Below are 27,743 nucleotides of genomic sequence, written 5' to 3' on the forward strand. Positions count from 1 at the left end.
GACATTGCGTGAAAGATGTTGGTAATTCGTTAACTCTTCCTCTGGAATTCGATGCAGTACGTTTACAATGATGTAACTACAATCGTCCATACCAAACCAATCCTTTTTAAAACTAGAGGATCGTTGATCAATGTCTGTCCGATGGAACACTTTCAATTGAATCAATCCTTGTATAGCCTTCAGGTACAAGTGGTTCAAACACCGGTGACGTAACGGATGCAATTGTTCTTTACGTTTCACTTGTATTTTGACCAGTTCTCGATAAATGCGTTCTCTCAACTCCACAGGCAAAGCACAAATGTTCTCTTGTAAAGTATCCATGAACAGATTATTATGGTAAGAAGTTACTTCAATGTCTCGGTCCCACTAAGGGTAAGTAATGACAATTCGGTGACCATCGAGCATGTTCTACGTAGGCCGAATCTTGCGGTTCCCAGTGGTGAAGTGACACACCGCAACTGAAGCACTTGACTTTATCTCCTTCGCCCAAGGAGAAAAATCCGGCTCTGGCTAATTCTTCGGGGGTCGGTCCTCCCAGATACTTTGGCCATTTTCCTTTGAACGATTGAAGACGATTTTCAAAGTCGCAGTATTCCGACAAACGCACAGGAAACGAATATTCGTTTTTCACAGGTTCGTTTCGATGAGGGTTGAGTGACATGGGCAGGAGTTTGCTCAGGGCTGGATGACATCCGTAGGGGGGTAGACGTGAAGGTGAACATTCCCCTTTAAAACGAAACCCAGTAAAATGTCCAAGAGGACGAGCGGCATCACTTTCGCATCCCACAGGTTTGACACGCACAGCATCACTTTCCATGATAGGGGTAGGGGCACTAAAGTTCCCATGATGCTTTACGGCATCGCTCAGGTCACAAGGTACAGCATCGTACCCATCGCAAGGCTCACAATCGCATTCCACTTCCGAAGCCTCACACTTGAATTGTGTCCTTCTAAACAACTTGTTCTGTGTTTCTCTGAAAGTATTCATCTTGTTCGCTCGGTCTTGGTAGTCACAATGAACTATCGATCTTGCCTAGGGTTCCTTTTTTATATACAGACCAATACCGACGTGACCGTACGGTAAGGTGAAATGATTGGGAAGTCGAACTCGCTTCTGGTATACAATTTGATAGACTTTTTCCAAAGGTCGACTGACGATGTGGTGAGTGGGTAAACGTACAATCTTGTTCGGTTGGTAAGTGGTCACTTTAAAGTTTCCATCCTCTCCCGATTGCAAGGCTTCTTTCAATACCCCAAAGCTGACCACTCGACTGGTACGATAATTCAGAGTCAGTCCTTTCACTTTGCACGTCGTGTGCACTTCTCCTTGTTTGTCCCGGTATTCGTAGCCGTAATTTTTGGGACCGCCACTGACGAAACTTAGAATCTTGTCGTCGGGATGCTCGTCTGTCCAGGCTCCTAAACGGTCTCCTTCGATGTTAGGGTGATGTTGAATCGGGTGATGGATGTAAAGGCAGCTGTCCGTGTCAAAGTACAGGACGCGTTCCCCTAACACTTCTAAAGCTTCGTACAATTTTAAGTGAGCATGAGCTGTCACGTAAGCCGCAATGATGACATTTCCAAAAGGGTCGTCTTGTACAAAGTCCAGATCTTCTTCGTAATTGACCAAGATCAAATTCTCTCGAACGACGTCCACGTGTTTCATGTATTTGGTTTTGTCGTGAATCATCTGGAAGTAGCGGGAAGGTTCTGTCAAATATTCCGTCTTGGGTAAACACGGTCGTTGTGCCATTTTACCCCACAAGCAATTTAACATCACTTTGGCAAACGATCGCCTGCCTTCGTTTTTCTCGATGTGGTCTAAAGAGATGCCTTCTTGTTCATAGTATTTCTCTTTGAATTGTATTTGGTCTTCGGGAGTGTGACACCAGGAAGGATAGCCGCTGGCTTCTTGTTTCAGTTTCAAAAAGGCATCCACGTAGTCAGCGAAAATGCCTTTCTGACTGGGATCACCCTTGTGGTACTGTTGTGTCTTGGGAAAGTGGCAAATTTCGTACACTTCTAACAGTTGGTATCCCATGTCCAGAGCTTTGAACAATTCTACGCTGACCCAGGTTCCCGTCAAGGCACGTTCTTCCTGGGTGTGCTGACAAGGCTGGTCTTCGTTGCACGTTTCGGCACAAGTACGGCACAATGGAAACATCAGTTTGCCTTGACAATGGTGAGGTAAGACGGGATGGTATAGGTTCGTGGGAGGCAAAACTTTACACTTGATCAAGCCTTCGTATTGTCGAATGTTTTTCAGGTCGATGTGTTCCGTCAGCAATTGCGGGTGCCCTACAGGAAAGCGACAATATTTGCACACGTAGGGATACAGCGAACACACGTCCAAGTATTTGATTTCTTCTCCTTTCTCTTCGTCGGCTTGGTACAGCAAACAGGTGGCATTGGTCCTTCCTCCGTACAAACTATCCCTCGGGTTCAGCGGGTCCATGAACTGGTAACTTTCCACGAGGCGTTTAAACTCGGGATCGGTTTTCATACGGTGATCGTACTCGTGTTCCCACATTTCCACCACTTGGTATCCTTCCTGTTCTAACTTTAGGCGCCGCTGACAAGTGTCCTGGTACAAGTCTTCCATGGTTCGTTGTAAAAACTGATTTTTAGTGCCACGGTCAGGGTAACAGACGGGACATCCGTGAAATAAGCAGCCGTTAAACTCGTACACGATCTTGGGGTTTTCTAAGTCCCAGCCATCGACCGAATACGTTCCGATGGTCTTTTCACCCCCTCCGTTGCGGGCATGCTGAATCCACTTGTCTTCCTTGTCGCACAAGTAATGTAACCAACGTAGGGCTTTGACCGAGTATTGACGTTTGACAAAGTGGGTCGTTTGAGGACTGATGACAGCCACGGTGTTTTCAGGCATGAATCGTTGTCGATACACTAAGGAACACGCTTTGGCAATGGTGCAAGCTTCTTTCAAAGGATCGACCCCTCCGTGTTCCATGAACAGTTCTCGAAATTTTCCACAGCAACGTCGTAAAATGTCCACGTCGGAACGACAATACTTTAGCATTTCTTCCTGAAAGTCGAAAGGGTCCGAGGCGTGAGCCTGGTACCAAGCGTAGAAAACTTCTCGTTGTTCGGTACGCATGTTGTCGGGGTCGTAATAGTGAGCCTCAGGCAAATGGGGTAAAACGGCGTGTTGATTGGCTTCCGTATTGAAAAAGTGTGGAAAGTACCCTTTAGCCATTTCTGTCATTCCAAACGTTTTAGGCATTCGACTCAAAGGCATGGCCAAATAGCTCATCGAATCTTTAAACTGTACTTGTCCCACTTGCATGAAAATGATTTTGGCCCCGTTCAAAGTCACTTTAGGACGCTCGGTGCCTTGTTCCGTATAGTATCTGAGAAGAAACTGTCCATCGTATCCGGAAAAATTGTGAGCCATCACCGTGGCATGACGATGACAATCTCCGTAACGTTCGATGTCCTCTTGGCTCCACGTCTTGTCGATGGGGTCTAAAACCCATTGGGCAAAATCGGCTAACGTGTTTGGTCCCCGAAAGATTTTTTCACGCCCTCCGGGAATCTAGCTGCAGTGAGGGCAATGACTGAAGATAGGTTCTTGAATGCACTTCTCGCACGCTCGATGAGCCACGCAGAAATTAGGAATGTGAATGCCAGTCTCTTGCATGCATTCGAAATCGAAAAAGATGAAATTGCCTTTCTTCTTGTGACCGTCCTCTTTCTCTGGTGGGGGATGGTATTTTTGCACGTAGCATTCGTGTTCCAAGTCCACGATGTGGTGACAAATGTGACATTTTTTCTTTCCTCGACATACGTGTGCCTTGGCATTGTTGGTACGTATGCCTTGTCCACACGCGGGGCACAATCTCAGCAGTTGACAAGCGCATTTCTTCTGTGAACCTTGCGTCTTCAAATGTTGTTGGTAACAGGTAGGGCTGACAAACGTGCGCAGACAAGTTGAACAAGGCACTGGTTCTTCGCTCAGACAGGGTGGAGAGGCCAAACATCCTGAGCATTTCCATCCACAATGTTTGTGCTGCTCTCGATTATTATAACCATAGTCACATTTCTCACAATAATAAACATATCCCAGGAATCCAGTGATACTGGTAATGGTATCGAAATGGTCATCGTGATGATAAACATGAATGTATTTTCCGTCCTTAAAATCTTGCCCTCGAAACAACAGAGGCCCGCGCACTTCTTGAGGGTGCACTTTCAAGGTGTATCGTGGAGCTAGGGCATCTTGCAATTTTTGCATCTCAGGAATGCCACAGGGTGTGTCTTTGGACAGGCCAGCTTGTCGTAACAGGAGTTCTGCTTCACTTCGTTGTTTGGCTCGGTCCGATTGTCGAATGTTCTCCCAGTCTCTTTTCCATTCTACCGTGTCGTTCTTGTTGGCATAGGTTCGTCCCACCACGATGGCACGGGCTAAACACATCTGGTCATGAGGATTGTGAACTTGGACAAGGCTACTCTTAATGCTGCGAAGGTCGTTCACCAATAACATCTTTTTGCGTCCGGTCCCTTGAGGAGGAGAGACGTGGGTCATGTCCAATGTGGCTTTTCCATCGGTGATGTCAAACTGGTCATTAGATTGTTGCACGTGTTGAATCTTGTCCATGACTTTGGAAACGGTCAATTCTGCAGGGGTGCTAAACTCGATCCAAACAGGGGATTTCAAACCGTCGTGTTGTATGGAAAGTCTCAAGCGGTCGTCTTCTTTGGGTTGTCATTGTCGCTTGAGTGCAGTGAGCAGAGAATCCCACACTCCGGTGATGAACCCTTCTGCTTTCTCTAACGGTACTTCGGACTTGAAATCTTTAAACTTCACCGTGTATTTGTAAGCCGTGGTTCTAAATTTTCTAGAGGAACGCTTTTCCGTCTCTCGAATGGAATAGTATTTTTCAGGGTTGACTAAGGGTGGTGAACTTGGTTTAGAGGGTTCGGATTCTGGTTCACTCATGTCCTCTTCAAAATCACTGGCATGAATTTGTGCCAAGATTTCAGCCCTGGTTCGAGGCGATAGATCACGTTTCTGCCTCTTACTTTCTTCTTCTTTCTTCTCGAATGAATTAGATCGTTTCATCTTGAAAGCAAAAAGTCAAATGACTCAAGTTCAAACACCATGAGCTTCTTTATAGTCATAGCAGACCAGCGTATATAAAAGGGTGTGTGTCTTGTCCTTTCACTATTCATTTCACTCTCAAGCCGAGCACAACGATGGAAGAGACTAACCAGATGGAACGTTTCGTCAGAGCTTTGCGAGGGGTCATTAGAAAATTCTCTTCAGACCAGCCTACGGACTACTCTCCTTCCTTTCGAGATAAAAGTCAAGATACTTGCTATATCTGTCAGAAGAAAGGGCATTGGTCTTCAGAGTGTCCAGACCGTCAAAAAAGAACAAAAACAGGGACTAAAAAAGACAAAAGTCAAGATACCTGTTATTATTGTAAAGAAAAAGGACATTGGTCTCCAGATTGCCCAAAAAAGAAACAAGAGGAGTCAGAAGAAAAGAGGGATTCTTCAGAAGAAGAGAGGGGTTGTTCAGAGGAAGAGAGGGATTCTTCAGAGGAAGAAAGCAGACAGGTGAAGAAAAAGAAACAGGAGAAGAAAAGAAGAAGGGAAGAAAGTGAGGAGGAAGAAGAGGAAAAGAGTGTGACAGTGAAGAAATTCAAAAAACAGAGAGACTAAACAAGGAGACAGAAGAAGTCAATGAACTTTTTATTAAAGTGTTGTGTTGTGAATTGTGAATTGGATTGTAAAAAATGGAGAAAAGAATAAATGAATGATATAAGGTAAGTGTCTTTGAGTTTTGATTTTAAAATAAGAACGTACACTCACGCACTCATACACAGACACGTACTATAAGGGTAAAATGGGTGGGGTTTATTTTTTTTTTGAGTTATTGGCAAATTGAAATTGTATTTCTTTTCGAGAAATGTGGGTGGCCCTGAAAAGGGCCTTTTTTCTTCATGGTGAAAGGGTGAGTTTAAGCAATCAACTTTAACTGCCTTATGCCTTTGCCACGGCCAAGGCCTACTTCTGGACTGCGTAATGATGATAATGATTGGGTTGAAATCACTAAGGGTGGTACGGTAGGCTTAGTCACAGGGTTGACATGTTTGGCTCGGGAAGGTCGTATTCTCTTCGGTCGTGATAAAGAAGTCTGATACATTTGTTTCAGACTTCTTAACTCCGCTAAAATGTCCAACAGTACCGTGACCGTTTGATTTTCACCCTCTTGTTTCTTTGCTGCTACTTCTTCTTGCTGTTGCTGCTGTTGTTTTTTTCTTACCTCTTCTTCTTGTTGCTGTTGCTGTAGGAGAAAAGCCTGTTCCGCTTCCTTTCGTCGTTGTATAAATTTCTCCAATTCTTCTTTCTGTCTCTGTCTAAAATTTTCCACTTGCGATAATGAAGAAGGTAACGAAGGTTCCGGAACAAATTCTTGCGAGGAGAGAAAATCCACAAAATCCCAATTCACCTCTTCTGAAAGTAAGTCCGGGTTCCCTTGGGCGGTCTCCCCTGCTGGTGCACCCCACTGGATCGTTTTCTGAGTTTCCGTCATGTTGAATCACTATCGCATAGATTGACTGCACACAAGCGCTAGCGAATCTATATAGACTACGTGACGTCACAGACTGCTCTCTTCAGATTGGATGCGGGCTGACTGAATTCTGTAACGCGTGTTCGGATTGGTGAATGAACTCAATCCGTTTCAATCCTTTCTGTCCCTATAAATAAGCGCAGTTCACTGCATTGATTCACCTATTCTCGGAGCCTCAACATGTGGACAGACGTTGAATCTTCAACCCTTGTGTCAACAATGATGTTCAGGACGGACATGCTCATGTATGTCCGATCCAAGTGGACCGTTGTCCACAGGACCAACAGCAGCCTGTGGATAAGAAGAGTCTATATAGAGAGACAAGGTTGCCTCAAGAGAACTCTGATGTATGGCCCTGCTGTAAGACGAAGTTTGATGAAAAGAAGATGTCGCAAATACCCTTTATGTTAAGGGCATATTAACATAAACCAAAGGCCCTTTTCAGGGCCAGCCATATATCTCGAAAAGAGATAGCCTTACCATTGCCTACCCCTTTTTTTTATTTAGTTTTTTTTTAAAAAAATAGAGACCCTCCCTGTTTCAATTTTACATAGACCCGATACAGACCCAGGGTTTTTTTTGTCCATGTTAAATTTACATAGACCCTATACAGACCCAGGGTGATTAATGTTAAATTTACATAGACCCTATACAGACCCAGGTTAAGTCTGTAATGCTAATTCCCATAGACCCTATATCGACCCACGATTTTTCTCCATGTTAAATTTACATAGACCCTATATCGACCCAGGGGTGTTTTTAATGCTAATTCCCATAGACCCTATAGTGCCCCACTTCACTACTTCCGTACATTAGAAATCAACAGTGTTGATAATGGTTTTATGGTGTTATGTATATCTATATTTTTGTAACTCTTGGTTCATTACTGTATCTATATTAAGAGTAATTTTTTTTCATGAATTTAAATTGTAGTAGTGATTCTATATAAAAAGTGCATAGCTAACGTTGCACGAGAGAATAGAGTCTATTTTAAGATATTATATTGCTTATGAGTTGCATAGTATCTATAAATAGATGTAAAGTTTTTATAATTAAAATCTGTGGACAAGTTTGGGGTAATTTCTCATTAACTGGACGGGTCATGTGGGTTCTTAGAAGAATCAAATTATTTCCCATTGGATGGGTTAGGCCACGTGAACAGGTATTGCGAAATATTAGATTGAGTTGTAAGATCTCTCACGTGCCATATATTACGATATATAGTCGTAATAGACTCTTGAAGGTGCATGTAATTAGAGAACTCAGCAACCAAATTCATTCTGATTATAGATTTATTCCTATTTCGGATACTTCTTCGGTAAAGTCAGTCTCCTGTTGTGTTTAATGTTGTATTTAGATAACTTGAGAGGAAACATTTGCTTCCATTATTGATTGGAATTACAACGTGCTTATTAGACTAGAATATTATTCTGGGGCTATTGTGAATTAGTCAAGATAGTTCTGGGCAATGCCATTGTGATACTTATATTCGAGAATTTGAAAGTCATTCGGAACATTCGATTTTTTTTTATACTTGTGTGTGTGTGTGTGTGTGTGTGTGTAATGTTGCAGTAAACTAGGTTTCTACTAGGATACGTACTCTTCGATCACATTAACGTTTGGAATATAAGCAATACTTCCTCCAAATCCAACTTTTCCGTAGACGAAACGTTTTATTTTCCTGTATATCATATACAGACGAAGGGCGATAGCCTTTGCCCAATACAGCCACTTTATGCGTGCATGCGGCGCTAATTTTAAACGGAGCGAAACAACGTGTTACAGTATGATGGCAATACGGGTATTATGGCATGGTATTGAAGAAATTTGGTCGGGTAAGTATTCAAGGAGAAACATAATTTGCTGGAAAATTTGTTTCCTCCTTCGGATAGTTCCCTAATTACAATAGCATTATTATAATAGGTAATAGGCATATTGAATGTAGAGCATGACACCAATACGCACTGTGGGAAACAGATTGGATTCCTCGTAAGAAGTTTAACCCACTCTCCTAACTTGTCTTGTGTACATCTCTCTTGTTAGCAGCAAAACATGAGATGTGGTTACGTCTGGGATGAAAACATATTGATATATGCTTATCCATGCAATTTCAGGGCGAATCCAGCTAAATATATGCACTGTGCCTGGCCGGATGTTGTGTTGATGCCAACTGGATCGGGCAACCGTCGTTTCGACTGAAAACGGGCACACCGGATCCAGGGTGTGTCACTCCGGAGCCAAGCCACATAAAATGAAAGATGTAGAAGTGGACTGTGAATGTCAGACGACGGTTTCGACTATATCTTTGATAACAACATAACGGTCTTCGACTATATCTTTGATAACAACATAACGGTCTTCGACTATATCTTTGATAACAACATAAATGGTCAAAGGCAAAGCTGGGAAAAAGTGGTCTCATTTCGTGAGCTGAGTTCATCATTATGAGACTCTGTTCTGGTGAGATGTTGGAGTATGACGTTTGTATCACCCATATCAGCCAAGATTACATGGTTGTATGGCCGGGAAGCGTAATAAGGACCGCCGAGCTATCCAATCAGACTAAAAGTTTGGCTTGGTCAACAAAGAGGGCATGGGATTCACTTATTATGCTATCATGAAACAGGCATTGCATGAAAGTTGATGCAGGCTCAGATTGGTTTCAGTGTAGCAAAATCAGAACCCTGGAAAGAATCCACTTACATAAAGTGTGAGTGATTTAGTCCTATGCATATCAATATTGATCAACACGTGAGAGAGGTCACTGTTATTATCAAGATTTTCACTGCCATCATGACGGAATGTATCCGATATCATAAAACGGTAGCCCTTACAAGAACTGAGGTCAACTCTTTCTCTTCCATCAGGCAAAGAAAACAAGTCAGCTGCATGTGGGACAAAGGTAATTCAAATGGAATATGCCTTAAGACTTGGCATCAGTCCCTGAAAATGTGTAACTTCCCTTCATAAACTTCTAAATTGGAGTGCCTTCTAGCTCTGGCAATTATATCCACTATAGTAGTAAACAACGGTCTCTGTCGCGACCTAAACGTGAATGACAAAGACGATCCGGGAAAAGATTTAACACATGGGTCCGAGGCTGGCTGACAAGATAGATAGAGAGAGGGGGGAGTGATATATATATATATATATATATATATATATATATATATATATATATATATATATATATATATATATATATATATATAAAGAGAGAGAGAGAGAGAGTCAATAGGACTAGGCCTCGGAGTTCGGTACAAATATGATAAAACATCGATGGAAATTGTGACGGATGAATTCCTAGACCAGAAGGAGAGTGTGGTTATTTGGTACCATCGAGTTTGATTGGGTACGGGAATAACACAAGAGTTTTCTGGAGACCGTCGCTCCAAAATGGAATAAATATGACAATATATCACATCTCCAAGAGTTTGAGGTGACAATTTGTGCTCTCTGGACCCCAATGGCTGCTGACGGCGTCGAAGAGGGTAACATATGCACTTCTCAGCTACAGGTGCTTGTGTCAGCATACGGATCATACCTGGTTGAAGCTGTGAGACAGGTATTCTTGTAGTGATCCAACCTTGGATGTACCATTTGTCTTGGAGTGATACTATCTCGTTATTTGTGCTGTTATTGTAAACGAGCAGAATAGAAAAGAGGGCGCTGCTGTAGCATAAAGCAATCCTCATAGTTGCAGAAACACCAAGCTTGTGAGCTGTATAATTTTGGAAATGGAAGTACATGAAGTCGTACGGAACAGGGAGACAACACATCGGATAATTTTCTTGAAGTTCCATGAACGTTTATTCAAACCGGAAGATACAGAGCGAAGCTGATAAAATAATTACCACGGTATGCAAATCGCAGGAATTTCCGTGAGGAAAGATGGACAGAAAGAGAATATGTGTCTGTCAGATCAAGACAGATGACAGTTTATCTCTATAATGAATTTCGAAGGATGTATTAGCTGATTTACATGACTAAAGTCAAGGATTGGTCTGTGCTTGCCATTATATGTCCTGACTAGAAGCACAGGTGAGTAAAACCCCATAGAATTTGGTATTCTGAACAATCTATGCAATTATCTTCTCGGTGGGAGACCGGAAATGTTCTATAAAATCAGGTTCTTTAATGAGTCTGAGGGTACCTCCGTCGGGTATAGAGAGGACGAAGTGTGGGATGGGGTGGAGGGCGCTTGACAAAACTAGAACATAATTGACAAAACTAGACAAAACTAGAACCTAAACCCCTCTGAGACAGTTTCCATCGCCCACTCTTCTGTCAGAATATATGGAGCCGACGCTGTTTGAAAAACAAGAGACTGGAGCCTAACGGGCAGTTGTCTACGGGCGGGCAGGGATTCTAGTCAACGGGCGGCGTGACTGGCGGCGTGATTGTGGGGAAACTATGTATTCAATACCCTCGATATGACCTCCAACGAGAACGATTAGAAGAGTGTTTCCCTGTTTAGAATGGGAATATCTGCTTGTTTTGAGGTTGCAGAGAAAACTGTACCATATCCCCTTGTATCTGGACATTACGTCTTTGCGAGTGAGTCGGAGAAGATTATAAGGGCTTGAATGCTGAGCATAGAGATGATGGGCTGTCTTGGGTTGCCTGCCTCTACACTTCCTATGTCTTGTCACCGAACAGTAGAGGCGATCGGAAGGGACAGGTTCTTGGTTTCAGTACACGATATGGTTTGATCCATATTAAGCGTAATGTGTTTCCCGTCGCACAAGATCAAGATCAGCAGAATCCATCAAATCGTATGAAATTACAATGTTTTCCTTCCTGTGAATTAATTTTGATATTTTAGCTATTGATTCGTATGCATGTTCGTTGTAGACCTTGTCTGCAAGCCTGATATCAGTATGAGTCGTCACGTCCAGCAACGAATACGTGGCCCCTATATCGTAAAGGAGCTGTGGAATTAAGGTACATGGCGCCTTTATCAACCGTATAGGAAGCAGGTGAAGTCAGATTGTCCGCAGCATCCTTCTTGTCTAACGTCGGAAAGAAGGCGACAGAATGGGCCTTATAAAGGCAAAGCAAAATACGCTAGGAGATGACTCAAAGCTGAATGTAATTGCGTGGGTCATTGATCTTGGCAGATAGATTCTCGGCAATTTCCTACATATTTCCTTAGTGCGGGAGACGACGGAAGGAAGTGTTGACGTGTCCGCTTCAAGATCGACTGAAACTTTCATCCGGGTTGCCGGCATATAGTCGAACATTCACACGCCATACCTTCCTCAAGTGCCGCCTAAAAGCTATAAAAGGTACGTTCCATGGTGGGATCTGAGCATGAATTATCACCAAACATTATCATAATATCCTTTTTAGACTCTCTCGGTTCCGTCCTTGAGGCTAAGAGGTGAATAAATGGCTTGACATATCCGCATGTTGTAGATGTTGAATTTGTACGGACGACTTGTAGAATAAAAAACCGCTTGTACTTATGTCGGGTGTATGGACGGCAGTGTAAAATTCTGCATTTTCGAGTAATGGAAATCTTAGGAGGCCTGACAGATCTGCCAATAAGATCCTAAGCAATTTGAATGTTCCATTGCTCTACTTCAGAAAGCATATTACAATAAACCAATGAACGATATAATCCTAGAATCGGACTCATAGAGGGTATTCTCGGTGGCAGAGACGTCTTTAAAACTGAGGTGCTGCCAGACAGTATGAATCGAAACCGGTCGGATGGACAGTATGTTCGGCAGCCGAGATGGCATGAAAAAGTACGTGCGGCTATAAGGTATGGATCGAGAACCTGTCGGCTGGACAGAGCGGTAGGCAGCCGGAAAGGCATCCAAACTGAGTTGCGGCTAGACGGCACTGGTCAGTCAAGTCAGTGTTAAATCACAAATATCCAGTAATGTCGACATTCTAGGCTAAAACAGAAGAAGACAGACCGGGGTAAAATTGAGGAAAAATAATAAATTATGCCGTTGTTTGTTATACCAAACGAAACATCTGTAACTTATGAGATGATGTAGATGGTGGAGGAAAGTTCTCAGTTTTCTCCATTCTCCAGATGTAATGGCTAATCCCACCAAGTTGGCAAAAGGTTCAGTATGAATTGACCATTGAAAATATCCTTTTATTTTGCACGATTTGGCCGAGTCATGCCAAAAACTTACAAACATGGTACTAACAGCTGCCTCACTAGGCGCTCAGCATTAACATGTTAGTGTTAGGACTGGTTGACCTGGTGTCAGGATATTGTGAATGGGTGGGACATCATGCTACATGTCTGCGGCATGATGCCCCAGTGCCAGACATCACATACAAGCTGCCACACTGCAGACATCGTAGCGATATGACTGAAACATTGTTAAAGCTACAATAAAAATCCTAATGAGTCATGACACTCTGCTTCTTATAAAAATACACATAAAACACCATGATTGATGAAACTACGTTTTCCCTAAATGTTTTGGTTTCTTAGGTAAATATGTACTTATTCAATGTTTCCACTTCATTTTGTTTTGTCTAGGAAGCAATTTTAAACTTAACTATACAATTATGTTTTGAACGTTTGCAGTTTGGTTATGTAAGCGTATTGATTGGTTAAGAAAGTTTAACCCATGTTTAGTTTCCTACACACAGATAAGAACAATCTCAAAGGTATGTAATACAAGTAAAGTTGGTATTCAATATATGGTTTCACAGGTTCTTTTCTGAGTAAAGAAGTGAAGATGCCAGATTATACCATACTATTTCAAATCTGGGACACAGCAGGGCAGGAGCGGTTCAGAAGCCTTGTTCCCATGTATCTACGTGGCGCTCAGGCCGCACTTGTTGTGTATGACGTTACCAATTTAGTGAGTATTTGTTATCTATCTATCTATCTATCTATCTATCTATCTATCTATCTATCTATATATATATATATATATATATATATATATATATCGTTCCATCCTAACGCAACAGAATCGGCGTTGTTCTTAACGGTCTTAAGAGTTTGTATTTAAAAAAAAGAACGTCAACCATGGCGTAAGTTTTTTTGCGAGACTTAAAGACCACTTTGAGCTTTGAGTGTTCGCGTAAAAACCTTGTCAATTTCATACATCGAGAATCAGTGGCAACCATCGATGTCATCGTCATCATTATTAAGAAAGGGTTATTGCTACTGTTGTCATGTATTCTCTTTCAAACTATTTTCATTAAAATCGTGCTATTACCGAAACAACGACTTCAAGAAGCTTTTGACCATTAACGCTTAAATCCTTGTCCAAAATATCGTTGGTGATTTTGGTGTTGTATTTGTTGTTATTATCGTCGTTTAATGCATTATCACTGGTGATCATCTGAAGTCTCTTTATCACAGATCTCTTTTCGTCGTTTCATTTGCGATTTATCTTGTAATTCTTGGTTTTATTTAAGCAATTATTGAATACAGAAAAAGTTAAATATCAAAGCTGTCTTTGTTATGGACAGTTGTTTTATGAATCACTCTGGGTCTAAGAAAAATATACAACCCAATATTCGTCTATTTTAACGCACTACTACTTTCGCTATTGCAACAGCTGCTGTTTCTGCTGATTATATGGAAGCTACAACTATTAGTACTACAGCTTCTTACACTAAAACACCCATCTCCCCTTCATCACGTTCTTTTTCTTGTATTATTAGTATTATTATTATTATTGACCGCTCCGGTGGCATAGTGGTTAGAGCGTCTGCCTCGGATGCGGGAGGTCGTGGGTTCAATCTCGGCCTAGTCATACCAAAGACTTACAAAAATGGTACTAACAGCTGCCTCGCTTGGCGCTCAGCATTAACATGTTAGTGTTAGGACTGGTCGGCCTTGTGTCAGGATAATGTGACTGGGTGGGACATCATGCTACATGCCTGCGGCATGATGCTCCAGTGCTAGACATCACTATAAACTGCCACACTGCAGACGTCATAGCGATATGACTGAAAAATTGTTAAAGCTACGTTAAAAATCCAAATCACACACACACACACACACACACACACACACACACGTTATTATTATTATTATTATTACAGGACAGTTTTAGAACAGCAGGCAGGTGGCTGAAAGAATTACATCAGCATTGTACTGAAGATATTAAGATGGTGCTGATTGCCGCAAAATGTGACTTGCCGTCGGTTGTTGATCCTTCAGTAAGTATCATAAAAAATGCAATGTTCAGGCCAATTTTATGGCTTGGTCGGACCTAGAAACCTTAGGACGAACACGCACCCACCATAACTCCCATATATATATATATATATATATATATATATATATATATATATATATATATATATATATATATATATATATATATATATATATATATATATGGATAAGCATGAACATAGATAGGTAGGTAGATATATAGATATATAGATAGGTAGGTTGATAGATAGATATTATAGAGAGGTAGGTAGATAGATAGATAGATAGATAGATAGATAAACGTTAAATTCTCACATACTGCATTACTAATATTTCGTTATTCACACACATCTCCAAATCTCACTCAATGTCTCTGCCAAGCCACATACCCATTGATATGTATATCTATAAGTTTAGTATTTTTTACCCAGGCTGTTAATTTTAGCAATTATATATAGCTGTGTTTGTGAGCCTGTATAGAGTCTATTTCAAGATGTTAAAGAATTTGAAATCGAGTAGGTTATATAAATAGATGATAACGTACATGTTGCCAGTTACTAATAATACAATTTTTAGTAAAGATGTTTAAAATATTCGATCTTTTTTCATTGGACATGTCGGTCGGGTGGTATCTTACATGAAGAAAGTGAATTCCCATTGGATGGGTTAAATCTGAGGTCTTGCACGACATTGGGAATCTGCGATTGGTCACGTAGCAGTAGTAGCAATATACGTGGTTTAGTTTTTCGCCTGTACAAAAGTGACTCATACTGGGCAGTTCTTTACTATTATTTATTGTGTTCTTGTTGTAAGATAAAGTAAGTTGAACATTGTATTCACAAATTATAGGAGAGGATAAACATTCGTTTGGATTATTCAGTGGAAATAGAAACTGCTCATTGGACTATAAAATGATTTTGAACTATATAGATAATGTTATTTGACATGTCAAGACTGTTGGAGGACTAGTGATCTGAAAATTCTACGAATATTTTCATTCTTTTTTACTTTAACAGAACATTTTCAGGATTATTTTGGATTCAATTCATACTAATATATGTTCCTTTTAAATTATTGTTTTATAACATTGATAATTAAATTGTTTGTTAGTTTTACAAAATGTATTAGTTTTGTTTGCTTCTGTTACATTGTTTATAACCATATCACAGGCTATTGCAGTTGGTTAGTCGATCTAAAAAGGTAGACGTGTCTCTTATCTCATCTTGGATCATGCACGTGTCGAAATTAATCGAAGGCATCTAATGTACCCTGTGGAGGTTGGTCGAATGCATCCAAGGCATCCTAAGTGGAACATGCACCCTGTCCAGGTTAATGAAAAGGATCTACTGTACATATAAGATTACATTTTAAATCGGAAATGGTGGCGATGTTTGTAGTTAAGGTCGGGAATTATATAGTTTTAGGAAACCATAATTAAAGATTTGTTTTCTCTGCAGACTGCTCAAGAGTTCGCAACGACGAACCGAATGTTATTTATCGAAACATCGTCTATGACAGGTGTTAATGTGGATAAAGTATTCACGATGCTTGGTATGTATACGGTATATTTGTAGTATGTTTCCTCTTTGCTTAGATAATATATTTATATTGTTTCTACATTTAATACTTGATTTATTGATTGTATTATTTTGGCGGAAAATTGATTTCGTGGACGCAATATTATCCTACGTCACATCCACTTGGCTCACATGTGCTTGTTTTGCATTAGCTGTAAGTATCAAACGCTTGAAATAAATTCCTCATTAGTGAAGTTGGGCGATATAGCGACAATGGAAATCACAGTAAAAATGTCGTGGGTCTGAATAGCGACCAGATATATAGCGACAAAAGGCTGGGAATGTATACTGACAATAGGAATGGAACAGGTGGGTGACGTCACAGAACTGGACACTGGCAACAGTGTTGCAAGCCGCTGACCTAAATCGGGCCTAACAGCAAACGGTGACAACGGTGGAAAAGCTAGAACGCTTGGCGGGACGGGACATATAACTGGATAGACGTAGACATAGACATACAAAACATTAGGCTAGAGAGCACATGTTTTCGAGACAGTGAAGTGGCCCTGAAATGGGCCTTTTGGTTTCTTTTTCTTCTAATTTCTGGCTTGTCTTATACTTTGTCACCAGCACCATATCTTCCCTATCACATTTTTCTTGTTCGTCTCCTTTTCATCATCCTCCTATTCTTCCTTCTCCACTATTTCCTTCTTTTTTCTCTTTTCATTCTCCTCTTCTTTTTCAATTTTAAAATTCCACTCTCTTATCTTCACTTTGTCTTCTATATCTTCATTTTTTTCTTCTTTCATCATTTGTCGGGGTTGTTCCTTCGCCTTTTTAAAAATATTTGTTTCCATTTTCAAAATGAGTGGACAATATCCACCATTCTCTACACTGACTAGCATCACTTCTACTATGCATATGGTATTCACAACTTCCTGCAACTTTAACATCTTGTCCGTATGTTTGCTAATCATTTTCTTTTGTTATTCAAGGTTGAATGACTATAATAAGAACGCTAAAGTTTATATACTTCAAGCACGGACCTGAAGGAAAACATCCCTTACAATCACTACACAAATTATCTATCTACACAGAAGTGAAGGCGAAAAAACCAAAATATCTACCATTCACACAAACGTAAGCAAACGCATACAAACACACACTATTCTATTCACACACGGGAAGAGGATAAAACCAACCCCTTATCTACTATCCAAACACGGGAAGAGAAGAAAACTAACCCATCATCTACTATCCACACACGTGAAGTAGAAAAGAAAAACAAATCCAAAATATACTATCCACACAACGTACGAACACGCACACAAAACCCACACAGACAAACAAACACTAACGTAGGCGAATGCACACAAACACACACATATAAGGAATGGAGTTAGTGTTTATGATCATACTACTCAACATTCACACAAATTTGCAATTTTAATAATCTTTTTTCTAGAGAATTGGTTAGCCCTGAAAAGGGCTGTTATTTTAACGTTAGATGACACATCCCAGGTCTGGCCCCACAGTCCTGGTCCCAGCTCAGTCTTGCTCTTGGGAGCGCAGAGGTTGCTTGATTGGCTTCAGCACCCCAATTTTCCGTTTGAAGGATTCGGAAGTGTTCTTCTGGCCTCCTTCTTCTACTCTACTCACGTGGATGTTGTTGGTAACGTGGTTGCTCTCGCAACACGTCCTCTCAGTTTTCCATCTCAGGGACCAAGGGTTTCTTTGCTGTTGGTAGTGGCTGTGGATGAGGTAGTGGCTGTGTTGGTGGTAGTAGTGGTGTTACCAGGGGCTTCACCTCACACACTGACCTAATCATCATGTGAGGCAAGACCCTTTCTTCCGTCACAATCTTCTTTATCTTCTCCTCCTCTTTATCAAGCCTGGCTTCCTCGTGTATTGCCTTCATGGCCAGCTCCTACAGGAGCCGCCGGGCATACTTTAGGTGCATCTAAAGTTCGATCAATTTAGTAATTCTGCTAATGTTAGTGAATGAACGCTGGATAGCCAGACTGACGAACGCTTTCGATTTATACGTGTGAATCATGGACGCGAAATAAAACATCCCATGTTACCAAAATTTACAAGACCCACATTACTATCCATCACACTGAACGCGTGGACTTGAAAGAAACACTCACTCACTCATGTACTTACAATCAATAACTACAAACAAAAGCACACTGACTATTTGACAAGCTACAGAAACTTAGTGTTTATAGACACACTTCTGTTTTGTTACATCAACAAAACAACGAAGCGATTATAGACACACACATATTTTTAAAGTACAGACAAACACAAATACAAAAAGTCTGACACTTGGACTAGTATTTCATTTATAGAGTATTGGGGTAGATCTGAAAAGGACTGTTTTTGTAGACGGGGAGTTATTGCAATCCTGTATCGTCTAAGAATGCGTCCGCGTCTGGCAGCAGGATTTCCCACAAGTTAAGGTCTGCTTCTTCGGAAAGCGAAGGAGGACTCTTTCAAGTCTACACGGCAGTCGACAAAACATGCCTGGTTCCTGGTGCTGTTGCTGCTGCTGTTGGATGTTCATTTTAGCACATACGACATGATTCTAAGAAGCAGCGTACTAACTGTTGTTCAAAAGGTAATAACGTTCCCAGTTATCCATTTTTTGTTTTCTTGTTTTTCACAGGTAATGATAAGTCATCAATTCAGTCCTGACCTTCTGATCGGAGCTTTGCGAGGTATCATGCGAAACCTTTCTTCAGACAAGCCGAGGGACTACTCCCCCTCCTTTGAAGATAAAAGTCAATATACTTACTATATATGTCTGAAGAAAGAGCATTGGGCTACAGCATGTCCAGACAGTCAACAAAGCAGGACAGGTGCCAGAAGACACACAATTCAAGATACCTGTTATCATTGTCAAGACAATGAACATTGGTATTTAGACTGCCCTAAGAAACAACAGGAGCAGTGCTAGACAGAGGTTACGAACAAGAAGAATAAGAGGTACCCTCCGAAAAGGAAGAACCCAGACACGTCCAGCAGGAGAAAAAAGAGAGAAAAAAAAATAAGACGAGAAGAAAGTGAGGAAGAAGAGGAAAAACCAGTAAAAGTGAAGAAATCCAAGAAAGGAGAGAGAGTGAACAAAGACACAATAGAAGTCTATTAACATTTTAGATGTTGTCTTGTGAATTGTCTTCTGAAATTTGTACCAGAATATAACAGACAGAAACGTAAGTTTCTTAGTTTTAGTTTTTTAGTATAAGGACCTATACTCACGCACTCACACACGTACATAATGAAGAAAAAAAAAGGGATTTTCAGTTTTATTTGATTTTGGCAAAATGAATACTATCGCTTTTAATAAAAAGTGGTTGAGTCTGAAAAGGACCGTTGGGTGTTTTTTTTTTAAAACAAAAGGAAGAACCCAGACACGTCAAGAACGAGAAAAAAGAGAAGAAAAGAAGGCGAGGTGAAAGTGAGGAAGAAGAGGAAAAACCTGTAAAGGTGAAGAAATCCAAAGAGAGAGAGAGTGAACAAAGACACAATAGAAGTCTATGAATATTTTAAACGTTGTCTTGTGAAATGGATTGTAAAATTTGTACTAGAATATAACAGACAGAAACGTAAGTGTCTCTTGGGTTTGATTTTTATATGGACCTACACTCACGCACTCACACACGTACATCATGGGGCAAAAAAAAGGGATTTTGAGTTTTAATTGATTTTGGCAAAATGAATACTATCTCTTTTCGAGAAAAGTAGGTGACCCTGAAAAGGACCGTTCGGTGTTTGTTTTTTTAAACAAAGCAAACACAGGAATGGGAAGCAATCAGCTTTAACTGCCTTAAGCTTTTTCTTCGGCCTAGGCCTACTTCTGGACATGCTTCTGTCAGTGATTTGGTAGGAATCACTAGGGTAGGTATCTCAGGCGTAGAAACAGGGTGGGGCTGTTTGGCTTGGGAAGGTCTTTTTCTCTTGGGTCGTATTAAAGAAGACTGATACATTTGTTTCAGACTCCTTAATTCTGCCGAATTGTCTAAGAGTACCGTCAGCGTTTGACTTTATCTGTCCTCCTCTCCTAGACCTTGTTTGTTCTCTGCTTCTACTTCTTCCTGTCGTTTCCTTCTTGCCTCTTCTTTTTGTCGCTGTTGCTGTTGAAGGAAAAAAACTTGTTCTGCTTCTTTCTGCTGCTGTAAAAATGTCTCCAATTCTTCTTTCTGTCTCTGTTTAAAATCATCGACGTATTATAAGGAAATAGAAGGTGGCGAAGGTGCTGGTACCGGAACAAATTCTTGCGAAAAAGAGAGAAAATCCACTAAATCCCAATTAAAATCGGTCCCTTCTGGAGATAGGACCGTGTTGACTTTAGTAGCCGCTGATATACCATCGCATTTTATCTCCACGGCCGGTGCACTCCATTTCATCGTCTTCTTAGTTACTGTCATGTTTGAAAACAATGTTACATTGATTCACTGCACACAGATGCTGTTCCGCACGGATTTACCCATGTATGTCAAATCATCATGTACAATGGTCTGGATCACCGATGCGACCGTTTGAAAAGAAGGATCTATGTGGAGCGACAAGGCTGGTTGAAGAGAGTCATCATCTACGGTCCAGAAGTGAGAAGAAGTGAGAAAGAGAAGAAGTCTTGTACGATGCCCTCTCTTTTTACGGAACGGTGTTAACAAAATATAAATGGCCCTTTTCCGGGCCACTCAACCGTCTCGAAAAGATTTACTCTCTTGTCTATTTTTTATGTCTATATCTATGTCTATCCTGTTCTATGTCCAGTTCCGCCAAGCGTTCTAGCTATTTTTTCCCTCCGCTGTCACTGTTTGCTGTTTGGTTCGATCGAGGTCAGCCCCTTGCAACATTGTTGCCAGTGTCCATTACCTTGACGTCACCCACTTGTTCTGTTCCTATTGTCGTATAGAGTTCCACTTTGTTTCGGTACAAATCATGTCGCTATACATGCCATGGGGTTCGCTATAAATCGAGTCGCTACACAGGCCCACGACCTTTTTGACTGGGATTTCCATTATCGGTATAACGCCCCACTTCACAACTTCCCTTTCGGGCAAGAAAATCAGTTTAGATAAACCAAAAATTGTATAGTCTGTAATGTGCTACATGGTTCTCAAAAAGGTACTTGTATAAAACTCACATGCAAAATAATTTACCTCGAATCGAACTTGCTTTTCAAGGTTAGAGAGTGATATTCAGAAACATTTATACATGTAATTGTACTATCACCAGTGCTTTGCGAAAACAATGTCACTCGCTAAAAGGAGAACCGAATTCACCTATTGTAGTTTTATTGCTTGCGTGGATCTGATTTTTTCAATGATTTTGTGGAACTGATGCTCTTTGATTACGCATGCAGACACTGCCAAATTAATGGTCGTGAACAGGAATGATGATATTGAATACAATATTCTAGATATTTAGCCTGTCAGGCCGGAAAAGTATGTGATAAGAACAGTATCAAATCATGATGCAAACAATAATTCCTTCAACGTTTGTTGAGAACTTCGGGATTCTGATTATCTGTTTGATAATGGATAGAACACGAATCAACGCCATGCACAAATATTGATTGGAACATAATTTTTGTTAATGAGTTGGGTTGACTTAGCAGATGAAACTGGAAGTCAGTATGTATGAGTTTCTTTGTCTGCTTAAAAAGCTTCAAGATGCGTGGATAACAGTATTCGGCACTAATGACCACTGATTCATCGAATACAAATGTCACAAAGATTATATTGTGGTTACTCACTACTTATATGTTATATTATTTTGTGTCAGTTAAGTCTCTCAGCTTTCCAATTACTATAATAAGAAACTGTTTCTGTATTTCAGCTTCTGAAATAACGGTAACGGAAGAGGAGAACAGAAATAGTGGATTGGATCTATCAGACACTCATTCACTTAATATGAAAAAGAAACGGTGCTGTTCTTCCTGATGAAATGTCGCAACATATGATACTGCTTCCAAAGGAAAAAAATAGGATCATACTTTGAAATTATACAAGGATTATTTTAATGAGTCATGTATTTCAACGGTTCTTATTAGTTCACTTAAACCATCTGAGTGCATTCAGATGTATGTAGAGATAAACGTACCCAAACATGACTTTTTCATTTATTTAGCTATATAGAGAGCGAGATGGACCCATTGTGAAAAGCATGATACTAGACGGACCCTCTGTGGAAAACATGAAGTTTTCATGTATTCAGCTGAAAATGACACAAGACGGTCCCACTGTGGAAAACATTAAATATCTTTTATTTATTCGTGGCTGTGTATAAAGCGAGAGGGAACTAATCTGGAATCATGCCATTTTTATTTGTGTGTGTGATGTTTTTGGGACGCTAACATTTCATCTAGAGAATTGTTCAAAAGAAGCTAAAACTAACCATACAAACAAACACGCAAGCGAATAACCAACTCCCAAAAATATCTCGCTCATTCCTACATCGTTGTGAAATTCATTGGGTTTGTTTTGTTTGTTTGGGTTTTTTTGGGGGGTGGGTGGGGGTGGGGTGGTGGTTGACACAGGGTAAATTATAGATGTATAACTTTGCTATGATGATTTAATCGACAGGCAAACATATTACCCATATAAACTGTGGTAAGATACAAAGCATTATCATAAACAGAGACAAGCTACATCCACATAGCTAGAATATCATGACCAATACGCATTGATGGTAGAAAGACATTAGACTGAGTTTCACAATTGATAATATCACATATGATTTTAAAAAATTAGAAATTCCATACTGATTGGATGATACAAAAGATTTAGAGTCAAGCTCAAGCTCAGAAGTTTAATAATTTTCAGGCCAGAATGATTCGATCCACAAGTGATCACCTGTTGGAATGGCGTATAATTTTTACATAGATCAACATGCAGGATTATCGTGATTACCAGGACACACGACCTTGCATATATATAAATATATATATATATATATATATATATATATATATATATATATATATATATATATATATATATATATATATATATATATATATATATATATATATATATTCTTTCAACCTGTCAAGTACAAAAGATGCGTTTTGGTTAAGCATGGTCTATTTGTGCAAATTACCTATCCTGAAATAAAGCCAACAGACTATGTCCTAACTACCTGAAGTTACAAAAATAATTACACTTGGAAAGATAGTATCTAACTGGTTTTATTATATATGATTAAGTGTGAAATATAAAAACGTATTGGCGAAATAATATTTATTTTTTCTTTATTTCTATATTTTCATATTTTCAAAACTATGTCCTTTTATTGCCCCATGGGAAAATATAAGATTTTCCATCGTGCTATGCGACCAGCTAATGTGTTTGCCTACAGAAGTTATACTTGCAGCAATAAAAACAAGCCCTTTTGAGCTTGACAAAGTAAAATAGAAACTACATTACAGTTCAGGCATGAATATGAACCTTTTTTTCTGAATAAATTTTTACCAGACAGCGTTCGCGTAAATCTTTCTTTATTGACAACAACGAAAAATTCGCTGCGACCAATCATTTGTGATAATATTTAACGCAAAGCCAATAAAAAGAAACTGATGCAATAGATTTGCAGTGTATAAGACTATTAGATGTCTTAAAGCGTATTTTTCCAGGAACAGGCTTTTATGTACAAATAGAAACATATTATAAACAAGAGCCTCAATCTCGCAATACCCGATATCTCTAATTGAAATGTCATGTTTAAACGACCTGCAGCATGCAGATCGTGTTCATGCTGTTATTTGCCGAAAATGGAAGGGATGTAAATAACTACTGTAACCAACTTTCCTTCTCGTGGGTCGGTGGTTATTTCCGGTGTTTTCCCGGGTTCTTCCTCCACCATTAATGCTGGCCGCCATTTATAGTCTATCGTGTGCTGAATAATGGCGTTAAACCCCCATAACAACAACAACAACAACCATCTTTCCTAGCAAGAATTAATTGCAATATAATTGATTTTTATACTGGCATTCTAAGTATATCAAAGTAATATGTTCAATGCTAAATGGAGAGTTTTATTAATAGTTAGTACTTTTGGTCTTTGATCTCAGTTATTGTACAAGTCACAAGGGTCATGCATACATTCAACTCCGACTATTTCAGTTATGGGTGTCATTTTCTAGAATTCGATTCTACACACCTTTAAATGGCATGTATAGTCACTTCATTTTTGATTCGTATGCATCCATATTCCTTTAGAAGGTCGCTATCTAGGCGCCACGATAAGTGCGTCCGGCAAACTTAGTGTTAAAATACTTAGACACTTTTGGACGAAATGCACCTAAAGGTGTGATCCAGTACATTCATGACTGAATGTTGCACGCTGTGATGTCACAATGAAAGCTACGCACATTGATAAACAAATTCCTAATACCCTCGATTGTGACGATTTCATTCTACGCGCTTGTATGTTGACCCAAGTTTAGTACATGGCCACCATTGTAAACCTCCACAGCGATAGATAATTTTCGTCTGGAAGTTTTTGGTGACAGTTAAGGATCAGAGCATTCAATAATCAGGATTGAACAGGCTTTGGTTACAGAACATTAGTGTGAAATTTTAAAAGATCATTTTATATTTAATTTAAAATGAGTACATGTTCTAATCGTATTAAATTAACGACTTAATGTCGATTGAAAGGGGTATGTTCAGGTTTGAGTGAAAATGAACAAGCTATATTGGCATAATTATTCATTAAATTCTTTACAACGGCTCCGCAATATATGAAGAAGATGCAAATATAGTTAAAGTGTCAAGGTCAAGGCTAAACACAGCAGCCGACTCAGGCTAATCCAATAGACGGAATTGAACCCGCACTTTTCTGGTCACATGAAAATTGCTTTAATCGCATGCACTGTTGGAGTCAGAATGGTTCTTCCCAAGGTCACCAATTGTTTTCTTAAATCTGGTGTGAATTCTTTGCGAAATATTTGTGTATTCTTCTTGGAAGAGTCAAATAACCCTTTCATGTTATTAACTCCCTTTCTGATTATAAATACATCATACTATTATGAAGCTCCATGCAAGTTTTTAATTGATCTTCTCCATTGAAATATACATGTAATATTTACAAAAACTTTAAATGTTTACATTTCGTCTCAATTATGTTATGCAAGTTTCGATTTAAAACGTTTGACAAAAATATATATGCTATTGACATAAATTTCATTTTGAGTTTATTGTATGTTTCCTTTTATGTTTCGGACGTTTTACTGACATCGATGCCATATTTAAAGAAACACTCAGAAAGAAATGAAAGTACCAGGTTGAAACATGTATGTCCTAATTTACTTGCATGATAAATTAAGGGTAAGGAACATAGCAAAATGGCTTCATCAATGCTTCCTTAAAATCTGAAAATATTGTTAGCATGCAGGCGGACTCAATGAATCTACTGCTACAATAGTTTAAAATTGAGTTGTCCCGATATGAAAAAATGTATGGTCAGCAAGAAGGCTCTTTCACATAAAATAGTTTCAAATACCTGCTCTTCTCCTTCGTTCATTAAGAGTTATGAAACATTATATATTGTATATGAAGTATCAAGGAGCGGATGACACGTTTGCTATATGCTATTATTACCAGCTCATTTTATAGTTCTTTTTTATTCCTGACCCCGGGGTTGGGTTTTTCAAAGAGGTAGTGAAAGGGTTGTAAAAGAAATCTTGCCATAACAATGTTTGTAACTAGTCTGATGTAAATTGATAAATAAAAAAAAATTATTTTCAAAATAATGTTATATTTAAAGCGACATTCTATCTAAGATCTAGCAAGTCACTGGATGGAATCAGTGCAGACAAACCAAAATAAAGAAAATTAATAACGTTGCAGATGACTTCATACATACCAAAATAAAGAAAATTAATAACGTTGCAGATGACTTCATACATGAGGCAAACATGACTAATAACGTCCCTTCTTTGACTTAAATGTATGGCATTCTCTAATTTTGCTTAAAGTGAAAGATACGTTAACCCTTTTTCAACTGTAAACAGGACGACCAAACCAATAAAGACAAGCGTCCTTGACCACAACCCAGTTCTATCAAAATATTCAAATAAGTACACATCATCTACTGATGCTTTTATGTCAACCTCAAGAATAGTTTTCTTATGAAAAACTATTTAACTTATCACAATGTAATTTTTTAACAACAATTTCATTTGTTGTTGTTGTGCTTTTTTGTCCTACTTTACCAACCTAAGACATGATTCGATACATATACTGAAGTACGTTTATCTAAGCATGCTCAGAAAGAAATAAGGGACAGGATCCAAATAGATGAATGTTGCATACGTTTGTCTCTTTTTATCAAGAGTCTGACTGTCGCAAATCTCGTTCTAGGGAACGAGAATATAACAGCCCAATCAGAAAATTGCTCATATATGGGAAACTCCCTTTTTGATTTATTCCAGGAAGGTTTATTTCCTTTGGAACCTCTTCTAATAAGAAGACACTACAATCGTTTTGCAAATATATTGCAATCAAAACTGTTGTTTATATAGCCCCAACAATAAATGTTTGTTCATTGTATAGAAATATGCAAATAAGGATTTCATTCATTTCCCATGGAAACAAATTTAACTTTTACTAGTTGTTATCTCGTTGTTCTCTGTTAAAGGGCATTCATGTGCCTATTTTTGGCTCGAGTATGACGTACTAACAACACTGTGACATTGACCATTGAAAACGACTGTTTGTGTATGCACACAATGTGAGGTAGGGATATAATGCACGAATTGTGACTCCTACTTTATCTGGATAGAGTCCAGGTTTGTGTTTGGCTACAAGAGCGTCCTTGTATAGTCAACATTTGTATTGTTGGTGTGCGACGGGTGCAACACACGCTTTTACAAAGTCAGCATTTCCTGCACAAAGCTGAGAAAGACAGGTATATAAGCATTTTTTCACTTCGAGAAATAAAAACTACCTTACCCTAATTACCTTAACCTCAAGTACCCTTACATTAATTACACTTACCCTAATTACACTTACCTTAATTACCCTTCCCCGAATTACACTTACCCTAATTACACTTACCTTAATTACCCTTCCCTTAATTACACTTGCCCTAATTACACTTACCTTAATTCTCTGTCTGCGTGGGTTCGATTCTCGGATTCGGCTAATGTAGGTATGTGAGAAAGCTTGCCAGTAGCTTCTCGTGGGTCGGTGGTTCTTTCCAGGGCTTTTCCGGGTTCTTCCTCCACCATTAATACTGGGCGCCTTGTATAGCCTATCGTGTGCTGAAAAATGGCTATAAACCCTACAACAACAACAACAACAACTTACCTTAATTACCCTTACCTTAATTACCCTTACCTTAAGTGCACTTACCCTAATCTGAACAATATATAACGACGATGACACCCAGGCTTTCCACCCTCACCCATAAAATGTCTGAACGATATCCTTTCCGCGATATTTCTATTTCCTGCGGC

General features: G+C 39.5%; 1 protein-coding gene across 3 annotated transcripts in view; it reads left to right on the forward strand.

Annotated features, from left to right (window-relative positions):
- Positions 1 to 22,394, forward strand: part of LOC149790303 (ras-related protein Rab-5C-like) — a 67,369-nt gene extending 44,975 nt beyond the window's left edge. For all 3 annotated transcript variants that reach the window (XM_089972355.1, XM_089972354.1, XM_089972356.1), the window contains exons 3-6: positions 13,289 to 13,440; positions 14,639 to 14,755; positions 16,211 to 16,304; positions 22,121 to 22,394. In XM_089972355.1, the coding sequence (XP_089828481.1) occupies positions 13,289 to 13,440; positions 14,639 to 14,755; positions 16,211 to 16,304; positions 22,121 to 22,224 (467 nt within the window). In that variant the 3' untranslated portion in view covers positions 22,225 to 22,394. The remainder of the gene's footprint in view (positions 1 to 13,288; positions 13,441 to 14,638; positions 14,756 to 16,210; positions 16,305 to 22,120) is intronic.
- The last annotated feature ends 5,349 nt before the right edge of the window (positions 22,395 to 27,743 follow it).

The sequence above is a fragment of the Sinohyriopsis cumingii genome, chromosome 10 (genome assembly GCF_028554795.1).
Source record: "Sinohyriopsis cumingii isolate HCF-2022 chromosome 10, ASM2855479v2, whole genome shotgun sequence".
NCBI classification, from domain to species: Eukaryota; Metazoa; Mollusca; class Bivalvia; order Unionida; family Unionidae; genus Sinohyriopsis; species Sinohyriopsis cumingii.